This window comes from Triticum aestivum, chromosome 1B, assembly GCF_018294505.1.
Source record: "Triticum aestivum cultivar Chinese Spring chromosome 1B, IWGSC CS RefSeq v2.1, whole genome shotgun sequence".
NCBI lineage: Eukaryota > Viridiplantae > Streptophyta > Magnoliopsida > Poales > Poaceae > Triticum > Triticum aestivum.
In genome coordinates this window covers 288,568,518-288,585,740 of record NC_057795.1, presented here as the reverse complement: position 1 = coordinate 288,585,740, position 17,223 = coordinate 288,568,518, and the positions used below count along the sequence as shown (strand labels likewise).

The window sequence follows — 17,223 nt, the reverse complement described above, 5'->3', positions numbered from 1 at the left end:
TAACCACAACCCTAACCATACCATAACCCTATCACCAACATCAAACACACATAACCTTAACCCTAGCATAGTATGAAGCCTAACCATAATCCTAACACCAACATCAACACAAATTTCCAAATCCAAGCCAAAACTAGGATTTTTCCAGACTAGCAAGATTTGAACAGATGTGATAATTCCTATGGACGAAAACGAGGGGATCAGAGGAGATTATCTTAAGGGAGGGGTTGGCTTCGAAATCCACGGTCAAATACTTCAGATTTGCAAGATTTGAGAAGGATTTGAGAGGGGGGAGAGGGGAAGAGAGGAGGGCCGCAAGGCTAAGGGTTTGGGTGGGGGTGTGTGGGGTGGGGGTGGGAGGGGAGAGAGAGTGGGGCCAGCCTAAGTGACAAACAGACTGTGCAATATCTAAGGGACGGACGCTGCATATTATAAGTGTGGCGCCTAGCGCTTAGGCGCGGCACGGCTGGCTGTGGGGCCGCACCTGGCCCCAGGCTGCCATGCTGGCCAGGCGTGCGACGCCTGATGCAAAGGCGCTGCATAGTAATGCAGCGCTCGGATGCCGGACGCCACACAAAACGGTCTGTTATGTGAAATTTTTTCAGGACCAGGTGAGATCGTGATATGATTTCAAATATATGGTTTCTGCGTGAAACGTCGCCCTCAAAATCCTGGCCCCGTCCGTGTATGTAGGCGCAGTTGTGTTCTCGTGAACCAAAAGACAGTCACCAGATATTTATACTAGAAAAAGACAAAAGGCACCGAAGCCCTAACCCTAGCTCCTACAAACCCCCGGCGCCCCGAATCCAATCCTCCACCGCCCATTCACCCCCTCGCCGGCCAAATTAGGCACGTGAAGGGCGCCAGCTCGGGAACCAGTGTTAGGTGACCGGCATCACCCGCCGGCTCGGCTCGGGGACGATTCGGAGGAGTGGCAACAGAGGATGGCTGGTCTACAGGGTTTTGCATCAGATGGTAAATCCCCAATAGCTCCTTTCCTTGCCCACTCCAATTTGTTAATTTTGATTGGTCGAATTGATTCATTTCTCTTTATCGTGAGAAAATTGTTTCTTTTTTTGAATTGGTGTGTTGTGTTGTGCTTCTTATGCAACAGAAGGGGCGGACCGGCACGGGTTGAGTGATATTGGAGGGTCGTTTTCTGTGGGTGGCGTGTCGTTACTCGCACATGGAACTGGCTTGTTTGCTGATTTTAGTATGCTTCAGAAGCTCCGCACAGAGCAGGGATTTCAAGAATATTTGAAATTCCGTGAGCATGCATTCAAGCTCGCAGCAGAAGAACTGGTTGCTGCATGCAATTCGCCTGTATGCACGGATCATTTGATTGCATTTTTTAGTAAATCTTCATACACCGTCCCCTCAGATGTTTGGAATTGTTGGTATATGTAATCCTCTGTATGTGTAGGTTGATTTGTTTGTCCAGACCGAGTGTGATGAGAGGCTTTTTCAAGAGCACTTCCTCAAGTTCGTGACTTTACGTGAACAGGTACTGAAACAATCCTTGGTTTTTTGACCCACTTGTTTTTTTGGTTTATAACTGTCTTTTGTACCCCTTTTTCTTTGCAGTTTTCTCCTTGTTGTACACGCGACCCTTACTAGAATGCTTTTTGGTACTATTTATCTTATATTGGTCATAGATATTGATGTGTTCAGAATGCATATAGATGTACTAGAGCTGCGACAATTAATTTGGATCGGAGGGAGTATCTCATTTTTTCTCATAAAATGTGTGGAGGGTTAAATGATTTTGAGCATGTTTGGTTTGATGCCTAATTAGTTCGTTGTCTTGCTAATTTCACATAACGTTGCCAAGTTTTGGCAAGTTTTGGCTTGCCAGCCAAATATTGGTAGCAAACCGAGCATACCCTTTGTGATAGGGCACCTAGTACATTTGTAATGCCGGCTGCAAAAAATGATTGTACTGAATATGCGTTCATTTGGGCAAATGATCTGCTGGAATTTTTCTTATATTAGCAATCCAAAGTTTGGTAGCAAATCAAGCATGCCCTTTGTTATAGGGCACCTTGTACATTTATCATGCAGACTGCAAAAAATGATTATACTGAGCATGGGTTCATTTGGGCAAATGATATGCTGGAATTTCATATGAAGGCATTATTCTTCATTTTTATGATATTCTAGAACTCAATTTGGTTGATCTATTAACCCAAATGCCACTTGAAACACACATCATGTTAAAAGTCCATATTACTCCCCTCCCCCTCTGCCACGTCATTATTTTCCATCTCATCTCTGCCATGTCATCATTTCTCTCTCCTTGTAGCTCAAACAAAAATAGCATGGTCTCTGTCGAATGTAATGTCCATTTTAGCTGAAATTCCAGCAGGTTGTTCACTACATTATTTCTGATTTACTGGTAGTTTTCCAACATGTATACCTGAATATTCAATGAATTATTCTTGATTTGCTGGAAATTTTTCATTTTTTTTTTCTGTGTAGTTTGAATTTGAACCCAAAAATGGAATATAAAACTAAAACAGCAAGTTTCTTTCAAACCATAAGCCAGTTTCAGCTGAAATTAATTAATTATACCAGAATTGTAATTGAATCATTCTTGATTTACTGGAGTTATTTCAGTTTTTTTGTGTAGTTTTTTTTTTTCGTTTTCAAGATTTATTCTAGATTTGAGCATTTCGACAGCACAGCATTAGTATGTTGTAGGTTTTTGGGCAGTACTTCGACATAACAGGAACCATATCTCAATATCCATATTAGTCACATTCTAATTCATCATCCAAAATCTTAACAAAAAGCATGGTCCATAATGTTCACAAGGTCTTCATGGTCTCACATCAATGGAAGAAAGCAACAAATTGCGCATACATGGTCCATATGGTTCACAATGTAGAGCCAGGAGTTCAGCATGCAGCAACACCAATGGAACATAGTTCGACAATAGCCAATGTTTTGGTATATCACAACACTAAAGCATGAGAAGTTCACGAATGGCGTAACTATCAATTAGAGACCATCTATAGTCAAAAAGTCTGCCTAGCCTTCCGTGCTCTTCCTTTCTCCCAGCAGGTTGGTTTGTTGATTGTGCTGTAGCATTTCTAGATGACACATGCGAAGTAATACTTGATCTTGTTTGAGACCCTTGCACCAAACCATGTGCATTCACAATATTTCCCGAGGTTTTGTTATGGGTACCCTTGTTAGACGCCCTCTTTGAAGTTGATGGTCCGGATTGTCCCTTTCCACTAGCTGCCTTGCTTGGTAAGGCTAGAAAAATATTGGTCAAGTTGAGATAACAAGTTTAGCTGCAAGAGTTCAAATTCAGTGAAGAGAGTGTGAGCTTACCATGGAAGTTGAAACTCGTGGTTGTGCGGATGTTGCAGCCTGGGGACGTGTGGATGGTGCAGGCCGAGGCCATACTTAATACATGTTACAAATATTGTAATTCATAATAATACAAGAATGTGAATTAAAGAATATTGTGAACTCACCAACATTAGGTGTAGCCCAGGAGAGTGTGGATGGTGCAGCTGATTGCTCCTTCTGTGAAGGTTGCACATAATGCATCTAATAATTTTTATAATTCATATTTTTTAAATAATGAAAGCTCACCACATTAAGCTGTGCCTCCATTCTTCCTCTCAGAAGACGTTCTATAATGTCCTATTTGGTTGCATTTCCCACACCGGATGGTCGTACCAGATCTGCTAACTCTGCTGCTCCCTGGCTTCTCATCTGGTTCTGTTGTCCTCGACTTCTTTCTGCCAGGCATATCAATGTGCCTAAGGTGCCAATGTCGTAGGTCTTTGAAATTGGCCATGCAGGCATCCTTCCACGCGCTGAAGGTAGTGCTCGTAGTTTTTTCTGAACTCCTCAAGATGTTAGCACTTTCTAATATAATCATCAAGGTTATTTGTATGGAAATATATGCAAGCTATAGCATGTGAACAAGGAAGCCTAGAAAGTTGTCAATACCTGTAGCTACACGTCCTACACGCCCTCTTTTTAATTTTAACAGTAAGCCTATGCTCTCCAAGTTTAACTTCATAAGAATCATTGCCATTACATATTGCATGGCAGTATGCGTACTGGTTTATGCTCTTTTTTAGTTCCTTTGTTATGTCAGGGCAAATGATGACACTAGCGGCCCACTTGTCCATCTGAGTTCTCATCTCTTGTATCCTAACCATCACCTGCATCAGATAGGTTCTAGCATGGTAATTATGGGCATGTACCTGGCTTGGACTATCTGCTAATTGAATGATTCACAGATATTGTTATCGAGGGTCAGAGTTAGATCTTTTTTTTTTGCGGGGAGGAGTTACAGTTACATCCTAACTTGAACTGGGCCCTGCTTTGGTGATGTGGGTCTTTGCCCATGATTGCTTTGGCACCGTCGGGTGTCTTTTATGCATAAAATGCCCTTGCTTGATTAAACAAAATAGAGCCGCCTGCAGCTGGTGTCGAGTGGCGGCTGCCTACCCTGGCGGCGGAGGAGCAGGAGGCATAGCCTAGCGGTGCTGCCGGTCCTCTGCATGGTGTGAAACTGTGAATAGAAGGCGGTCAGCGTGTGTCTCTGCACAGGACGTGTGAATAGAATTGTATCTGGGAATTGTTTTGTTGGGTGACCTTACGTATGGACTAGGACTAGCTAACTAGATAGACTACGTGGCTAAGAGATGAGAAAACTGACGGCGTTGCAGAGAAACAGGAGTAAACAAGATCAATTCTTGTGAGGGTGTCATCATGAATGGTTTTCAGAGTTCGAGGCTGTAATTTGAACCAAAGCAAAATTCAGGTTGTAAAAGGAACCCCAAGACAGGCTTAGGGCGGTAATATGGACTTCACTCAGCATGTTTACCTAGAGCATGCTTGGTTTGATGCTAAAATGTTCATCAAACCAAATTTCTCCTTGCCAACCTCACCTGACATAAAGTTGCCAATTTTTTTGGCAAGTTTTGGCATTACCAAAATTTGGCTTGCTAATTAATCGCTAGCCAAATACTGGTAGCAAACGAAGCATACCCTTTGGATAGCGCACCTATACATTTATCATGCTAACTGCAAAAAATGATTATGCTGAGCATGAGTTCATGGCCAAATGATCTCCTGGGGTTTCATATGAAGGCATCATTCTTTTCTTCATTTTTGAGATATCGCTTGAGACACACATCATGTTACCTAGAGCAGCTTGGATTAACTCTTTATACTAGATATCGCTTGAGACACACATCATGTTACCTAGAGCATCCTTGGTTTGATGCCAAAATTTGACATGCCATTTCTTGCCAACCTCACATAAAGTTGCTAATTTTTGGCATTGCCAAATTGGTAGCTAACCAAGCATGCCAGTAATGACTGAATGAACAAGTGAATGAGTGGAACGTTATGCATTGCATCTCCTACTCTTCTACATTTAGGCTGAAAATGGGGAAGTCGTAGACATAGGTTGTGGAAACTTGAGAAAGATTTGAATGGTACTTACTAAGGTCATTTGAGCACGAGCTCTTCAAATTGAGGAGGGAGAATTAGTGATTGGTTTGGGCCTATATGTGAATTGCGAAGGGCTTCTCTTACTCTTTCTAATTTCTATATCTGTTTTGAAGAGAAGCTTAGTTCTCTTATAATCATGTTCTATTCTATACTGAAATGGAGCCTTCATCTTGCAGTATTCTGTGGTTGTTGATGATGTTGATGGAAGTAAAGAAAGTTTGGTTGATGATGGATCACCACGCCGTGTCTTGAATGAGGATGAGTTCAATCACATCCAGCGTAAGAATGTATGTGTTTGTAGCAGAATTTGTTCCTTTTGCACTCGCTTCTTGCTTGCTGATCGCTTGAGATGTATAATTGTCTGTTGACATATTAATACACTAAATATGTTGTTACGATTATATAAAGTCAGCATAAATATGAGGCATGCTGCCTGAACTTGTTTACATAGCGTAGATGTGAGGGCTGCCTAAACTTCTAATTTCTGGTGTCATGATATTGATTTGCAAATCCATGTGAGCATTTATGTGCCAAGCCTCATCTTAATGCATGATTGTTGATAACCGTTTCGAATATTAACTCTGCCTCTCTCCCTGATGCATTTATCTAATAATTACTCTTAGAGTTCATGTAAAATTCCAACTGACCATGAAGCCACATAGATTCGTATCATTACCCAACATGAATAAGACAGTAGGCAGATGATTCCATCTCCCATAGTGGATTGCCTATGGCACATGCATGCACATACAAATAGACAACCTGTCCACTGAATCCATCCAAAGTGAAGGCGGATCAGCCTACTGCTGCCGCAACCAACTCAGTCGTCACAGAATATATGCTTGCATCAGGTGCCGTTGGGCCTTTTGTTTTGGTTTTCCTCTAAGCACTTAGCCATGACTCAGGGGTCTGCAATAAAACTGATCCATATGGTGTGGTTAATGAGGTACCATCGATTGGATCTGCAATAGAACTGATCAATATGGCATGGTTAATGAGGTACGATCAATTTTAGTTCAGTAGTTGATCTGCTTGAAATGAGAGAAGGATGAACTCAAAGATTGGTGTTCTGAAATGTGCCTCCAAAGATTGGCTGCCATAAAATGTCGCTGGCTTAAAAAGAACATAGAAATAGGTATTATTACTGGTAGTAGTGGTTTGTTTTCATCCCATGCGATGGTTGTTTTATTTTGACTTTGCATATCAGCAAGATAATATTTATCGTTATGGTGGAACGTAACTGATTATATTGGCATAAAAGTCAAGTACACTATGCCAATGAAAATTTGCCTGTTCCTTTGTACTGTCATTTGATTGGTGCTATGTTTGATTTTGTCCTTCCATTGTTACTTTCTGCCAGGCTAAGTGTTCAGTGTGACATGTTATGCCAGATTCTGTTCCAGCATATTCTTCTGTAATGCTTTTATTGTGATGAACCATTTCTTTCACAGGTGATTAGTGTTTTAGTTCTGGGTCATTCAAATGTTTTGGTACATTCAGTTTTTAATTTCTTGTGGAATTAACTTTGCATACCTTTTTTGCTCGTGGAGAGATTAGATTATAAATATGAATCTGTGATGTTCTAAGAATCTGCGTTGTTGTTACAATAGTTTTATCTTTGAAATATCGTTTTTACAGGACAAAGATATACTTCTAAACACATTGCATGGTGTTCGAAGATATTATGCGTACCGCAAAGCCCTTCTGCAACTTGACTTTATCAAGGTGCATGCCAGTTTTATCATTTGTGCTTTCCTGGATTGAACTTGCTGTATTCAGTTTGAACATTTTGCAGTGGAATAGTAACCCCGAGGAAGTTTTAGAACGGATTAAAGAGTCAACTAGATGGTTTGATGAGCTGGATGATTATGAGCTACAACTTGGTTTAAAGGTTTCTGTCACCTTTTTCTTCTTATTCTGAAGACAGCTGCCAATTTATTCAAGTTATATATAGTTACTCTCTTTTGACAGGGTCATATGGAACTTTTAAAGAGATATGTGAGTGAATTGGACACAACTTCCACAAGCAGCAGCATGCCTGAGGTTAGATTAGCATTAATCTTTGTCTTGATAATTAGAGTATCAGGACATACATCTTAACGCAGTTCTAAATTAAAGTAGACTGAAAATAATGCTATTCCATACGGTGAACATAAGTATTTCCACATAACATGTATCCTTACCCGTGAAGGTTAGAATGGTGGCCTAATACAGTGGTAGTGTCTCCACCGTTGTCATGGAGGCCCTGGTTTTGTGCCATCCTCTTTGCAAATTTTGCAAGGGTGAAACTGTCTAGATGCTTCCTTCCCCAAGCCCCACTCCTGTGGAAGCCTTCAGCGCTGGGTATGGCCTAGGTGTTAGTGTCTCTCCCAGAAAAAAAATTAATGACCGGTTCATGAATATCTGATAATCTGAAAATAATGATTGAAGCAAAGCAGCTCAAATTGTGAGATCCTATCGCTGCCCACGAACATTCGGGGAGGTCCGTTTTGGTGATCCGCGTTGGAGTTGCCCTTAGGGTGTGAGTGTCTCTCCCAGAAAAAGGAATTAATGACCGAAGCAACATTTGGTTAATGAATATCAGATAATCTAAAAATAATGAGTAAAGCAAAGCAGCTCAAATTGTGATGAACATGTGATGTTGTCAACTGTAAGCATAGTCCAGATGAACCACTAAATCTAAGTTGGCCTTTCCTTGATTTGCTTCTCTTTTCCCAAAAGACCAAGTCTTAGACTATGAAATGGCAATAGGGTCACAAATACCCGAATTAGTCTTAAGATAGAGGGGAATAGAAGTTAAAGGAGCATGTGATGTTGAAGCATGGATACTATCAAATGGGCTTGAATCACGAGTTGGCCATCGATGTTGAACACAACACTGGCTGTGAGTAGAAGATTATCCAAATTTAGATACCCCAAGGGCAACTCCAACTCGGATCACCAAAACGGACCTCATCAAATGTTCGCGGGCAGCGATGGGGACAGAGGCCATCCAACCGTAGGCACCAAAATGTCCGCTCCCAGTTTTTTTCCATGCCCGGCGTACTCTAAACAATCAAAGATAAGTAGCACAATTGTTAAGCAATTGGAAGATAAATATTCCAATGCAACAATAATTCAAATAAAATATTACAACCCAAACATAAAGTTTTGAAATAAAATAGTTCAAATAGAGCCTGACACCTGCCTGGTGCTGGAAGGGGCTTGCTGAAGAATAAGGAAGAAGAATCCTATGGAAATAGCATGGAATAGGGGTCCGTTCGCTTCACAGGATTTCTACGCATCTGAGTTTCACGGTTTCCTTTTCCTTTGCTGCGTTCTTTTCAAAGGAATCTGCTACAGTAGATCAGAGGAAATGATTCGTAACAGTGTTGATTCCATGGGAATAAACACATCTACTCTGACCACTTTTTTGGGCGGAAGCCCGAGGCTGCCGTCCTAACGAGCTGAGTAAAATATACTGCCATGGGGTTGAGGTGTGAGAGAAGAATGACTATGTGAATAAAAAATTCTCATAGCTACTGCTGCTGCGTGATTAGTACTAGTACAGCCTCCGGTGGCCCATCCGATATTCCGAACGCACAGCCATTGTTTCTTTCCTCTGTTTCAATTCCTTCGTATTGTACTTACAAGGAATCCCTGTTCCTACACATTTTTACTTTCCTATGGTTTATAATCCTCTGAGGCGAACGTGGCCTAAGGTGGAATTCAACTTAGTCGGATAGATGTTCTAATTGTCCATATGAAACGCCCAAAGATGCTCAACCAGATCATTCTACAGCTGCTCGTGAGTTCCTCATTGCGAATCTGATGATGCTTTTGGAGAAAATCCTCAAATGTCACCGGATTCTACGCAGGAAGCTGGATAGGATCACCCACGTTTTGAAAATCCGGACCATGGCGAACTCAATCACCCTCATCCTCCACAATCATGTTGTGCATGATCACACAAGCTGTCATCACCTCTCACTATGTCTCTGGATCCCATACTTTAGCAGGTCAGTGAACAACTGTAAAACAGGCTTGTAGCACTCCAAATGCCCTCTCGACACCCTTTCGAGCAGCTTTTGTCTTCGGGCAAAGTGACATTTTTTGTTACCCCTTGGTTCGAAGATGGTCTTGACGAAAGTCGTCCACGGAGGATAGATACCAGCACAAAGATAGTACCCCATGTTGTAGTCATAACCATTGATGGTATAGTTGCACTCAAGAGCTTCGCCCGCACACAACCTTGCAAACAATGGAGATCACTATAGCATGTTGATGTTGAGACCCAAGCATACCAAAGAAAGAGTGCCAAATCCAGAGGTCATGTGATGCAACTGCTTCAAGAATGATAATGGGCCTTTCGCAATGGCCTTGTTATTGCCGTTGTTGAGCACATGGCAATTCTTCCATTTTGTGTGCATGCAATCCATGGACCTGAGCATACCTGGGGACCCTCTTGATTTTCCAAGCGCCATGAGCCTTGCTGTGCCTGTGGGAGGAACCCGAGCATACCTGGAAACCCTTTTGATTCTCCAAGTGCTATGAGCCTTGCCCTGTATGTGGGAGTTGGTTCTCTCAAGTACTCCGGTCCAAACACCTTCACCACTGTAGCAGCAAATCTGACCATCACTTAAAGGCATGTGCTTTCAGACATCTGGAGGTACTTGTCCCATGAATATGTGTCCGTGCCATAGGCAAGCATCCTCACTGCAGCCATGCGCTTTTGTTAACCAAAGAACCCAGTGTTTCCAACGACATCCTTGTTCGGTTTGAAGGAATCATCATAGGCCCGGACACCATGGTAGAGGCGATCAAACACTTATCACTGCATTCAAAATTGACGGCGGAAATAGGGCTTGAATAGCGCATCAGGGGCAAAGTAGTCGCCGACCAACATCAGATGCCCTTGTGCCCTATCTGATTCAATGATTCAATACTCGATGTCCCTTTATTGATTCCTTGTAGTTGAGAACATGCTCCCCCTCACACAGCGCATCTGCAAGAACCGCCTTCATCATCTCCATGAGCTCGTTGTAGAAGTACTTGTCCAAATCCATCGCGTTTACTCAATGTCCCTTTATTGATTCCTTGTAGCTGAGAACATGCTCCCCCTCACACAGCGCATCTGCAAGAACCGCCTTCATCATCTCCATGAGCTCGTTGTAGAAGTACTTGTCCAAATCCATCGCGTTTGCTCAAAACATTTCTCAAAGTAAACAATGAGAATGCCTATTTTTTTGGCAATGGCATTTGGCCGAACACTTGCCGGGCATGGTGTTTGCCATGGACGGCGTTGGTATCGTCGGGGGCGGAGGATACCAGGGCTTCAGCCGGATCCGGGGTGGAGCGGCTGCGTAGTCCATGGTGGGAAGGCGCCTGGGTGGAGGCGGAGGTCTGACTGGGCATGGGCGGCAACCGAGGTGGTACATTGGCGGCGTCGGTCATCGAGGGTGCGGATAGAGAGCACACGGGGAGCGATGGAGTGGGGGAAAATGGGCTCCGAATGGGGTTTCTGAGTGGGCCGGAGGTGTCGCAGTTCAACATGGCGGTCGGTTGGACCCCCACCTCCCCTTCATTTGTCACCGGTTTGTGGGATTTTTGGTGACCATCGTTGGATGGCAAAAAATGTCCAGACCACCCTCTCCAGACATTTGCGGGCGATTTGGTGATCCGCGTTGGAGTTGCCATAAGCCCTAAATTTTGGTGTATGATCTGTATTGCTAAAAGGTTGCGGATGTGTTAGTGGAGGTATTTTCAAACGTTATGCATATACCAGGCATGTTTCCAGCATGGTCTAAATAATTATGGTGACATAAGTAAGGATCACAATGAGCTGGGTTCGGGTCAGGTCGTCAAGCGGTACCGGATTCATACCCAAATCCATAAACACATTCTCTGCCCGCCCACGAAAAAACCCATGGGCAGGAAATCATGCTCATGTCCAAACCTGATGAATATCCATCGGGTGTGAATATCCATTGGGTCCTCTCTATGTATATAGTTAATACCTCAGGAAACAGCAAAAACACATACCAATTATGAGATTAGCACTTCTGACAATATTAATAATCACAAGTGCACAACACATTAATTCTCATTGGAAAGTCCTCACAAAGGGCATAGCAGAACATCAAAGATTCTCACAAAATGATATAGCACAACTCAAGAAGACGGTGGAGTAAGTTAGAATGGTGAATTCTTCTTTGCTCTTCTCGAGAGAAAAATTATGATGCTGGAAAGGATAGTGCATATGGATCAAAGAATATTGCCCCACATGCATAGAATTATGTCCATGCCCTACCCAGTGGCGGAGCCAGGAATTTGCTGCTTGGTATTCATTGTAATTTTCTTTTGCAATGCAATATAAATATCTACTAGATAGGACAATATGTGCAGTAAGATAGCAACACCAATGAGTCAATGACAATATACTGATAATTGTAGCAAAATATCATTGTGGCAATATAACAACTAAGAAGGATTACAAACAACAAAGGAAATTACAATACAACTCTACGATCCCCTTTTTGGAATAGATTGATGACATCCTCATCTTTCTCTTGCTTGAAGAATTCTCTCACGACAAATGTAACCAAGCAATTGTTCAAATATTCATCACCCATTTTGTTCCTTAGTTGATTCTTCACATTTTCATTGAGGAAAATACCCTTTCAATACTAGCAGTGGCTACCGGAAGAATGAGCACCAATTGTCGACCTCTTTCAAAATTTCCTGGTAGCCAATTTAAAAGCTCAAAGAAATTTCCTTTATTTAGTGAGTCTTCACTTCCATCATGCCCTCTAAATGCCAAGCCTTGACGCAACAGAAATCTCAAGCACTATGTAGATCCTTGTACTGTGTGGTGTCTGAAGTAATAGACATCACAAAATGATGCTGTAGGTGTTGTGAAGCTATCATATTTCTCAACACAAAATTTCCTGGTAGCCAATTTAAAAAGCTCAAGGAAATTTCCTCTATTTAGTGAGTCTTCACTTCCATCATTCCCTCTAAATGCCAAACCTTGATGCAACAGAAACCTCAAGCACTATGCAGAGCCTTGTACTGTGTGGTGTTTGAAGCAATAGACATCACAAAATGATGCTGTAGGTGTTGTGAAGATATCATATTTCTCTTGAGCTTTAGCATGAACACTTGCTTTCATGTTCCAGTTCCTAAACCCACCCTCCACAAGCGTGTCTCCATCGGGACATTTTCTTTTATCCTTGAACAAATAGCAATAGACATCACAAAATGATGTTGTAGGTGTTGTGAAGACTAGTGATGACACCAATATGCCCTCTAAATGATGTTGTAGATATTTCTCTTGAGCTTTAGCGTGAACACTAGTGATGACACCAATATGCCTCTTCAATCTTGCTTTCATGTTCCTGTTCCTAAACCCACCCTCCACAAATGTGTCTCCACCGGGACATTTTCTTTTATCCTTGAACAAATAGCGGACAAAGCAGAAAACAGCCTCTTCTTGCACACTATACTCAAGCCACTTGTATTCCTTAAACCAAGCAGGGCAAAATTGATGGGGATGCCCACTTATATCTCTAATCTCCAATTTATGATCGTTTGGTTGAGATGCTCCCAACTCAATGTATCGCCTTCTGACACTTTCCTGGTCTTTGACATCATAACTTGAAATGGGAAGCCGCTTGCCAGGATCACGTTCCAGAGCTACCAAATCTGCTTTGATTTGGGGCACTGGTTCACCCTCTTCATCAGTTGCTTCATTATCTTCTACAATTGGGGTCGCAGAGCCTCTCTCTCTCAGTTGATACACCATCATCATCATGTGCTACTGGCACTTGTGCTAGCTGCAGTTTGCTCTCAAGTCTCAACCTCAACAGAATGATCATTTGGTGCTAATGTGGAAGTTGTTTTGTTTGCCCTTTCAGCCTTTTCCCACAATACAAATATGCTAACACCCTTGTTCTTCATCTACATTACAAGAACACAAGTAAAAAAAGAGTCAGATTCCTTCTAGAATTTCATCAAACAAATTAGCAATTAGTGGCAGTGGTATGGACAAATTTCATCAAACAATACAATGATTTGTTTTTACCTGACGATGGATCTCGAGGAGCTTCTCCAATGGTGAGCGCTGAGCGCGAGGCTACGAGCAGCCGTGACCTGAGAGCTGCAGAGGGCAAGCCTTCAGGGACCTGGGACTGGCTGCTGGCGGAGGCTGCTTGCTTGCTGGAGTCTGGAGTCGGCCAGTCGAGGCCCTTGGAGGGACGTTGGCCTGTTGCGTGGGCTCTGCCCATGGTCCTACCCATGATTAGTCGCGTTTGGTTTGGGCGCTGCCCATGAGGTAAAAAATGTACCCGAAACCTGCCCACTCTGGTTTAGTGCCCACGGGTATCCATGTCCATGGTAAAATCGCCATCCTTAGATATCTATGTGACATAAGATATCGATTTGTCGGAAGAAAATACTGAACAGCCTCATGTATTAATTTTCCAGATATGAATTAAAAGCTGTGGGATTTTATGCCTGGTATATGCATAAACTCTGTTTTGAAAGGCTGTAGTACCAAAATAGTGCCCAAGTGGCTTTAAATGTTCATAATCTTCACGTTGGCTTTATGCTTTGAAAATGTCAAATTAGAAATTCCTCTCCAACAATTATGTTTTCCGGTGAGACCATTGAGAAAACTTTTGGGCTATTGTTTCTTGGAAGTTTAGTTGAAACACCAAATTTCATGGATTTTGAAATTTTATTTCCATTTTTGTTCAAAAGTTTATTAAAAATGATCATCTTAAAAAATATTCGTTCACTGCCAGCCTTGTGGTGAATGTGCACATGACTAGATTTGCCTCATTCTGGCCTTGCTTTTGTGGGACCTTCACTGAGAAGGACGAATTCACTGGAAAAATTTACGGCGAGTTGGGGTTCAACCTCAAGACCTTACATAAAGAGCAACACCACATGACCATCAGTGCTGTCATGTTTAATCTGATGCTTCTCTTGATTTTTTAACTTTGTATCCAAATTTATATAATTTAGCGAGACAGATTTTATCTTGAGGTGAAATGTTGCCAAAATTGAAACACCCTAGTTGCTACTGTTGCTAGAAGCTGGCCAGTTTCCAGTGGAGTGGCTGGTGTCTATTTTGTTTCAGATGTTACTTGCATTTGTGGCATGTTAGGTTTTACACCTTGTCTTTATCTTTTTTTCAAATTTGCAGTTTGAAAGTGTAGCTTTGGAGGAGATCAACTCTCGTATGAGTTCAGAATTAGAAAAGCATCTACATCTCCGTGACCAGGTAAGACTCATGCTGAACTGCATCTTCCTTTACCTAGTTACCTTGTAGCTGGACTTTACACTTCTTTTTGGCCATAATCTGTAGTGGCTTATGCAAGAATACTTCAATCGTGTGAAAATAAGGAACTTTGCCAGAGTGTGTTATAATGAATCAGAAAAGACTGGAGTCATTCTTGTTGAAGAGGTTAGTTTCCTATTTTTGTTTGGCATTCACATTTGGAAACCTAAATGTGCAGGAGTCAGTGAAATGAAGCGGTGGCATTTGTAGCAATTGCATACTAGCATGGAGCATGACTTAGATCACATCAAATGTGTTGAAATACTGTCATGCATGACTATCTTTACTATTGGTTGTGCTTGTTGATAGCAAAATCCAGATTTGTAGATAGCTCCTTTTCCTTCTAGTTGCTGCACCACCTTTTTAAATTTGCTCTTCAGTAGTAAACAACTCATACTACAATCAGAGTGGTGTTTGTGACAATGATTTTGATACCCCTTGCACATTGGTCGTGCTCCATTGTATATGTGTAATCATGATGTTCTTAGTTTGTAAAGGCATATTCATATTCTTACTTTGACCATTTTGTTTTACGAAAACTTACTTGACCTGTTATTTGCGATTCTCTTTCATTACATATGCACGCCATTCGTTTTACTCTTTTTTTCCATGGTGTGCTCGTACAAGTTCTTTTTAATTGTTTAAGTACTATGGTCGATGTTTATGCTTTTGCATGTTCGTTGACTTTTTGGATGACACCTTCCTGTCAGAAAATCTGTAGAAGCAAATAGGTTTGTGGCTGTTTGCCAGGGCCTGTGAGTATTCAAATGAATCATATAATTCTTTATTCCCAATGCAGTTTCTACCCGTACGACAATTGCAAGAACAGATGTTACCCAAAAGCTTGCCCCAGATTTTGGGAGAACAGCTGTTACCCAGAAATTTGCCCCAGATGAAACAGAGAGTTAAGCAGTCACTTGAGTCAGCCATGGGTTACCTGCATCGACAGCGTGCTCCTCGTCCAAGGGTATTTAATCTGGCATGTGCAATTACTCTTCTATCAACAACATGCATGGCCAACGAGAGTAAGACTGTCAACTGAAGCCATGACTGACGAGGCAGTTGGTGATCCAGTGTTGGATAAAGAGTTATTGTTTATACATCTTATGGTTAATGCTGTACTCATGTCTGAAGCCTGCCTGTCGTAATGCATTACTGGTAATGTTTAACATGTGGCTTTTGTTCGTTGTCCACTGGAATTTGCAAACAAAAATATTGATGCCCTGTTTGGTCCGCTGTTTTTGATTCCAAAACCAGTGTATTTTTCCTGCTCATAATTTTTCTTCTTCTTTCATTTTCTTCTTTCATCTTCTTCAAATCCTGCACTGACCTCTGTTAAGCCACATCGCCTCTACCTACTTCAACCTTTTCTTCTTTCAAGCGTCATTGTCAAATGCCTCCACACCATGGCTGGAGCTAACAACATTGCCAGGCTCGACCTCTTCCTCCTCAGGCACGTGTTCATTAAAGCCCCACTGGAGGATCCAGTTATGCAAAATGCAACAAGCAAGAACTAGCTTAACCTGAATGGAGTATGGGTGAAATGGCTTCTGATTCAGGATCTTAAACCTATTCTTCATAGCTTCAAATGCTCTCTCAACAGTTACTCTAAGGCTGGAGTGTCTGAGATTAAACGACTTCTGATCCAAGATCTTAAACCTATTCTTTAAAGCTCCAAATGCCCTCTCAATAGTTACTCTAAGGTTGGAGTGTGTGAGATTAAACAACTCCTGTGCAGTCCTAGAAAAGTTCCTACCAGAGAATTCGTTGAGATAATACCTTGTTTTCCTGAGAATAAATTACTCAAAGCCACCACATTTATGACTAGGGTACTTCAAAACTACCACTTTTGCTAAAAATCACAAAAAACCACCGACTCCGGGGCAAGTGAGTAACAAATCGCACTAATTCAAAACTGAGCAGCGTCTAACAGCAAAACTGACGGGTTGGCCTCACATGTCAGGCTGACTTGGCATGCCTGTGTGGATATTATGCTGAGGTGGAAGGTGACTGTTGGGGAACGTAGCAATTTCAAAAAATTTCCTACGCACACGCAAGATCATGGTGATGCATAGCAACGAGATGAGAGAGTGTTGTCTACGTACCCTCGTAGACCGAAGCGGAAGCGTTGACGCAACGTAGAGGAAGTAGTCGTACGTCTTTCCGGTCCAACCGATCCAAGCACCGTTACTCCGGCACCTCCGAGTTCTTGACACACATACAACTCGATGACGCACCCCGAACTCCGATCCAGCAGAGGTACGGGGAGGAGTTTCGTCAGCACGACGGCGTGGTGACGATCTTGATGTTCAACCGTCGCAGGGCTTCGCCTAAGCACCGCTACAATATGACCGAGGTGTAATATCGTGGAGGGGGGCACCGCACACGGCTAAGAAATGATCACGATGATCAAC

General features: G+C 42.2%; 1 protein-coding gene across 1 annotated transcript; it reads left to right on the top strand.

Moving 5' to 3' along the window:
* The first annotated feature begins 697 nt into the window (after window positions 1-697).
* LOC123119926 (uncharacterized) lies at window positions 698-16,037 on the top strand. Its single transcript, XM_044539906.1, has 10 exons — window positions 698-975; window positions 1,115-1,323; window positions 1,424-1,504; window positions 5,664-5,774; window positions 7,126-7,212; window positions 7,283-7,378; window positions 7,459-7,530; window positions 14,675-14,752; window positions 14,837-14,935; window positions 15,609-16,037. The coding sequence occupies exons 1-10, from the start codon at window positions 945-947 to the stop codon at window positions 15,849-15,851; spliced, it is 1,107 nt and encodes a 368-aa protein (XP_044395841.1). The 5' UTR covers window positions 698-944; the 3' UTR covers window positions 15,852-16,037.
* The last annotated feature ends 1,186 nt before the right edge of the window (window positions 16,038-17,223 follow it).

What these genes read in the sequence shown, in the direction of transcription:
- LOC123119926 (XM_044539906.1), top strand. Translation starts at nt 945, where the DNA reads ATGGCTGGTCTACAGGGTTTTGCATCAGATG. An exon ending in TTGCTGCATGCAATTCGCCT is followed by an intron (nt 1,324 to 1,423) that starts GTATGCACGGAT and finishes CTGTATGTGTAG; the next exon opens with GTTGATTTGTTTGTCCAGAC. An exon ending in ATCACATCCAGCGTAAGAAT is followed by an intron (nt 5,775 to 7,125) that starts GTATGTGTTTGT and finishes TCGTTTTTACAG; the next exon opens with GACAAAGATATACTTCTAAA.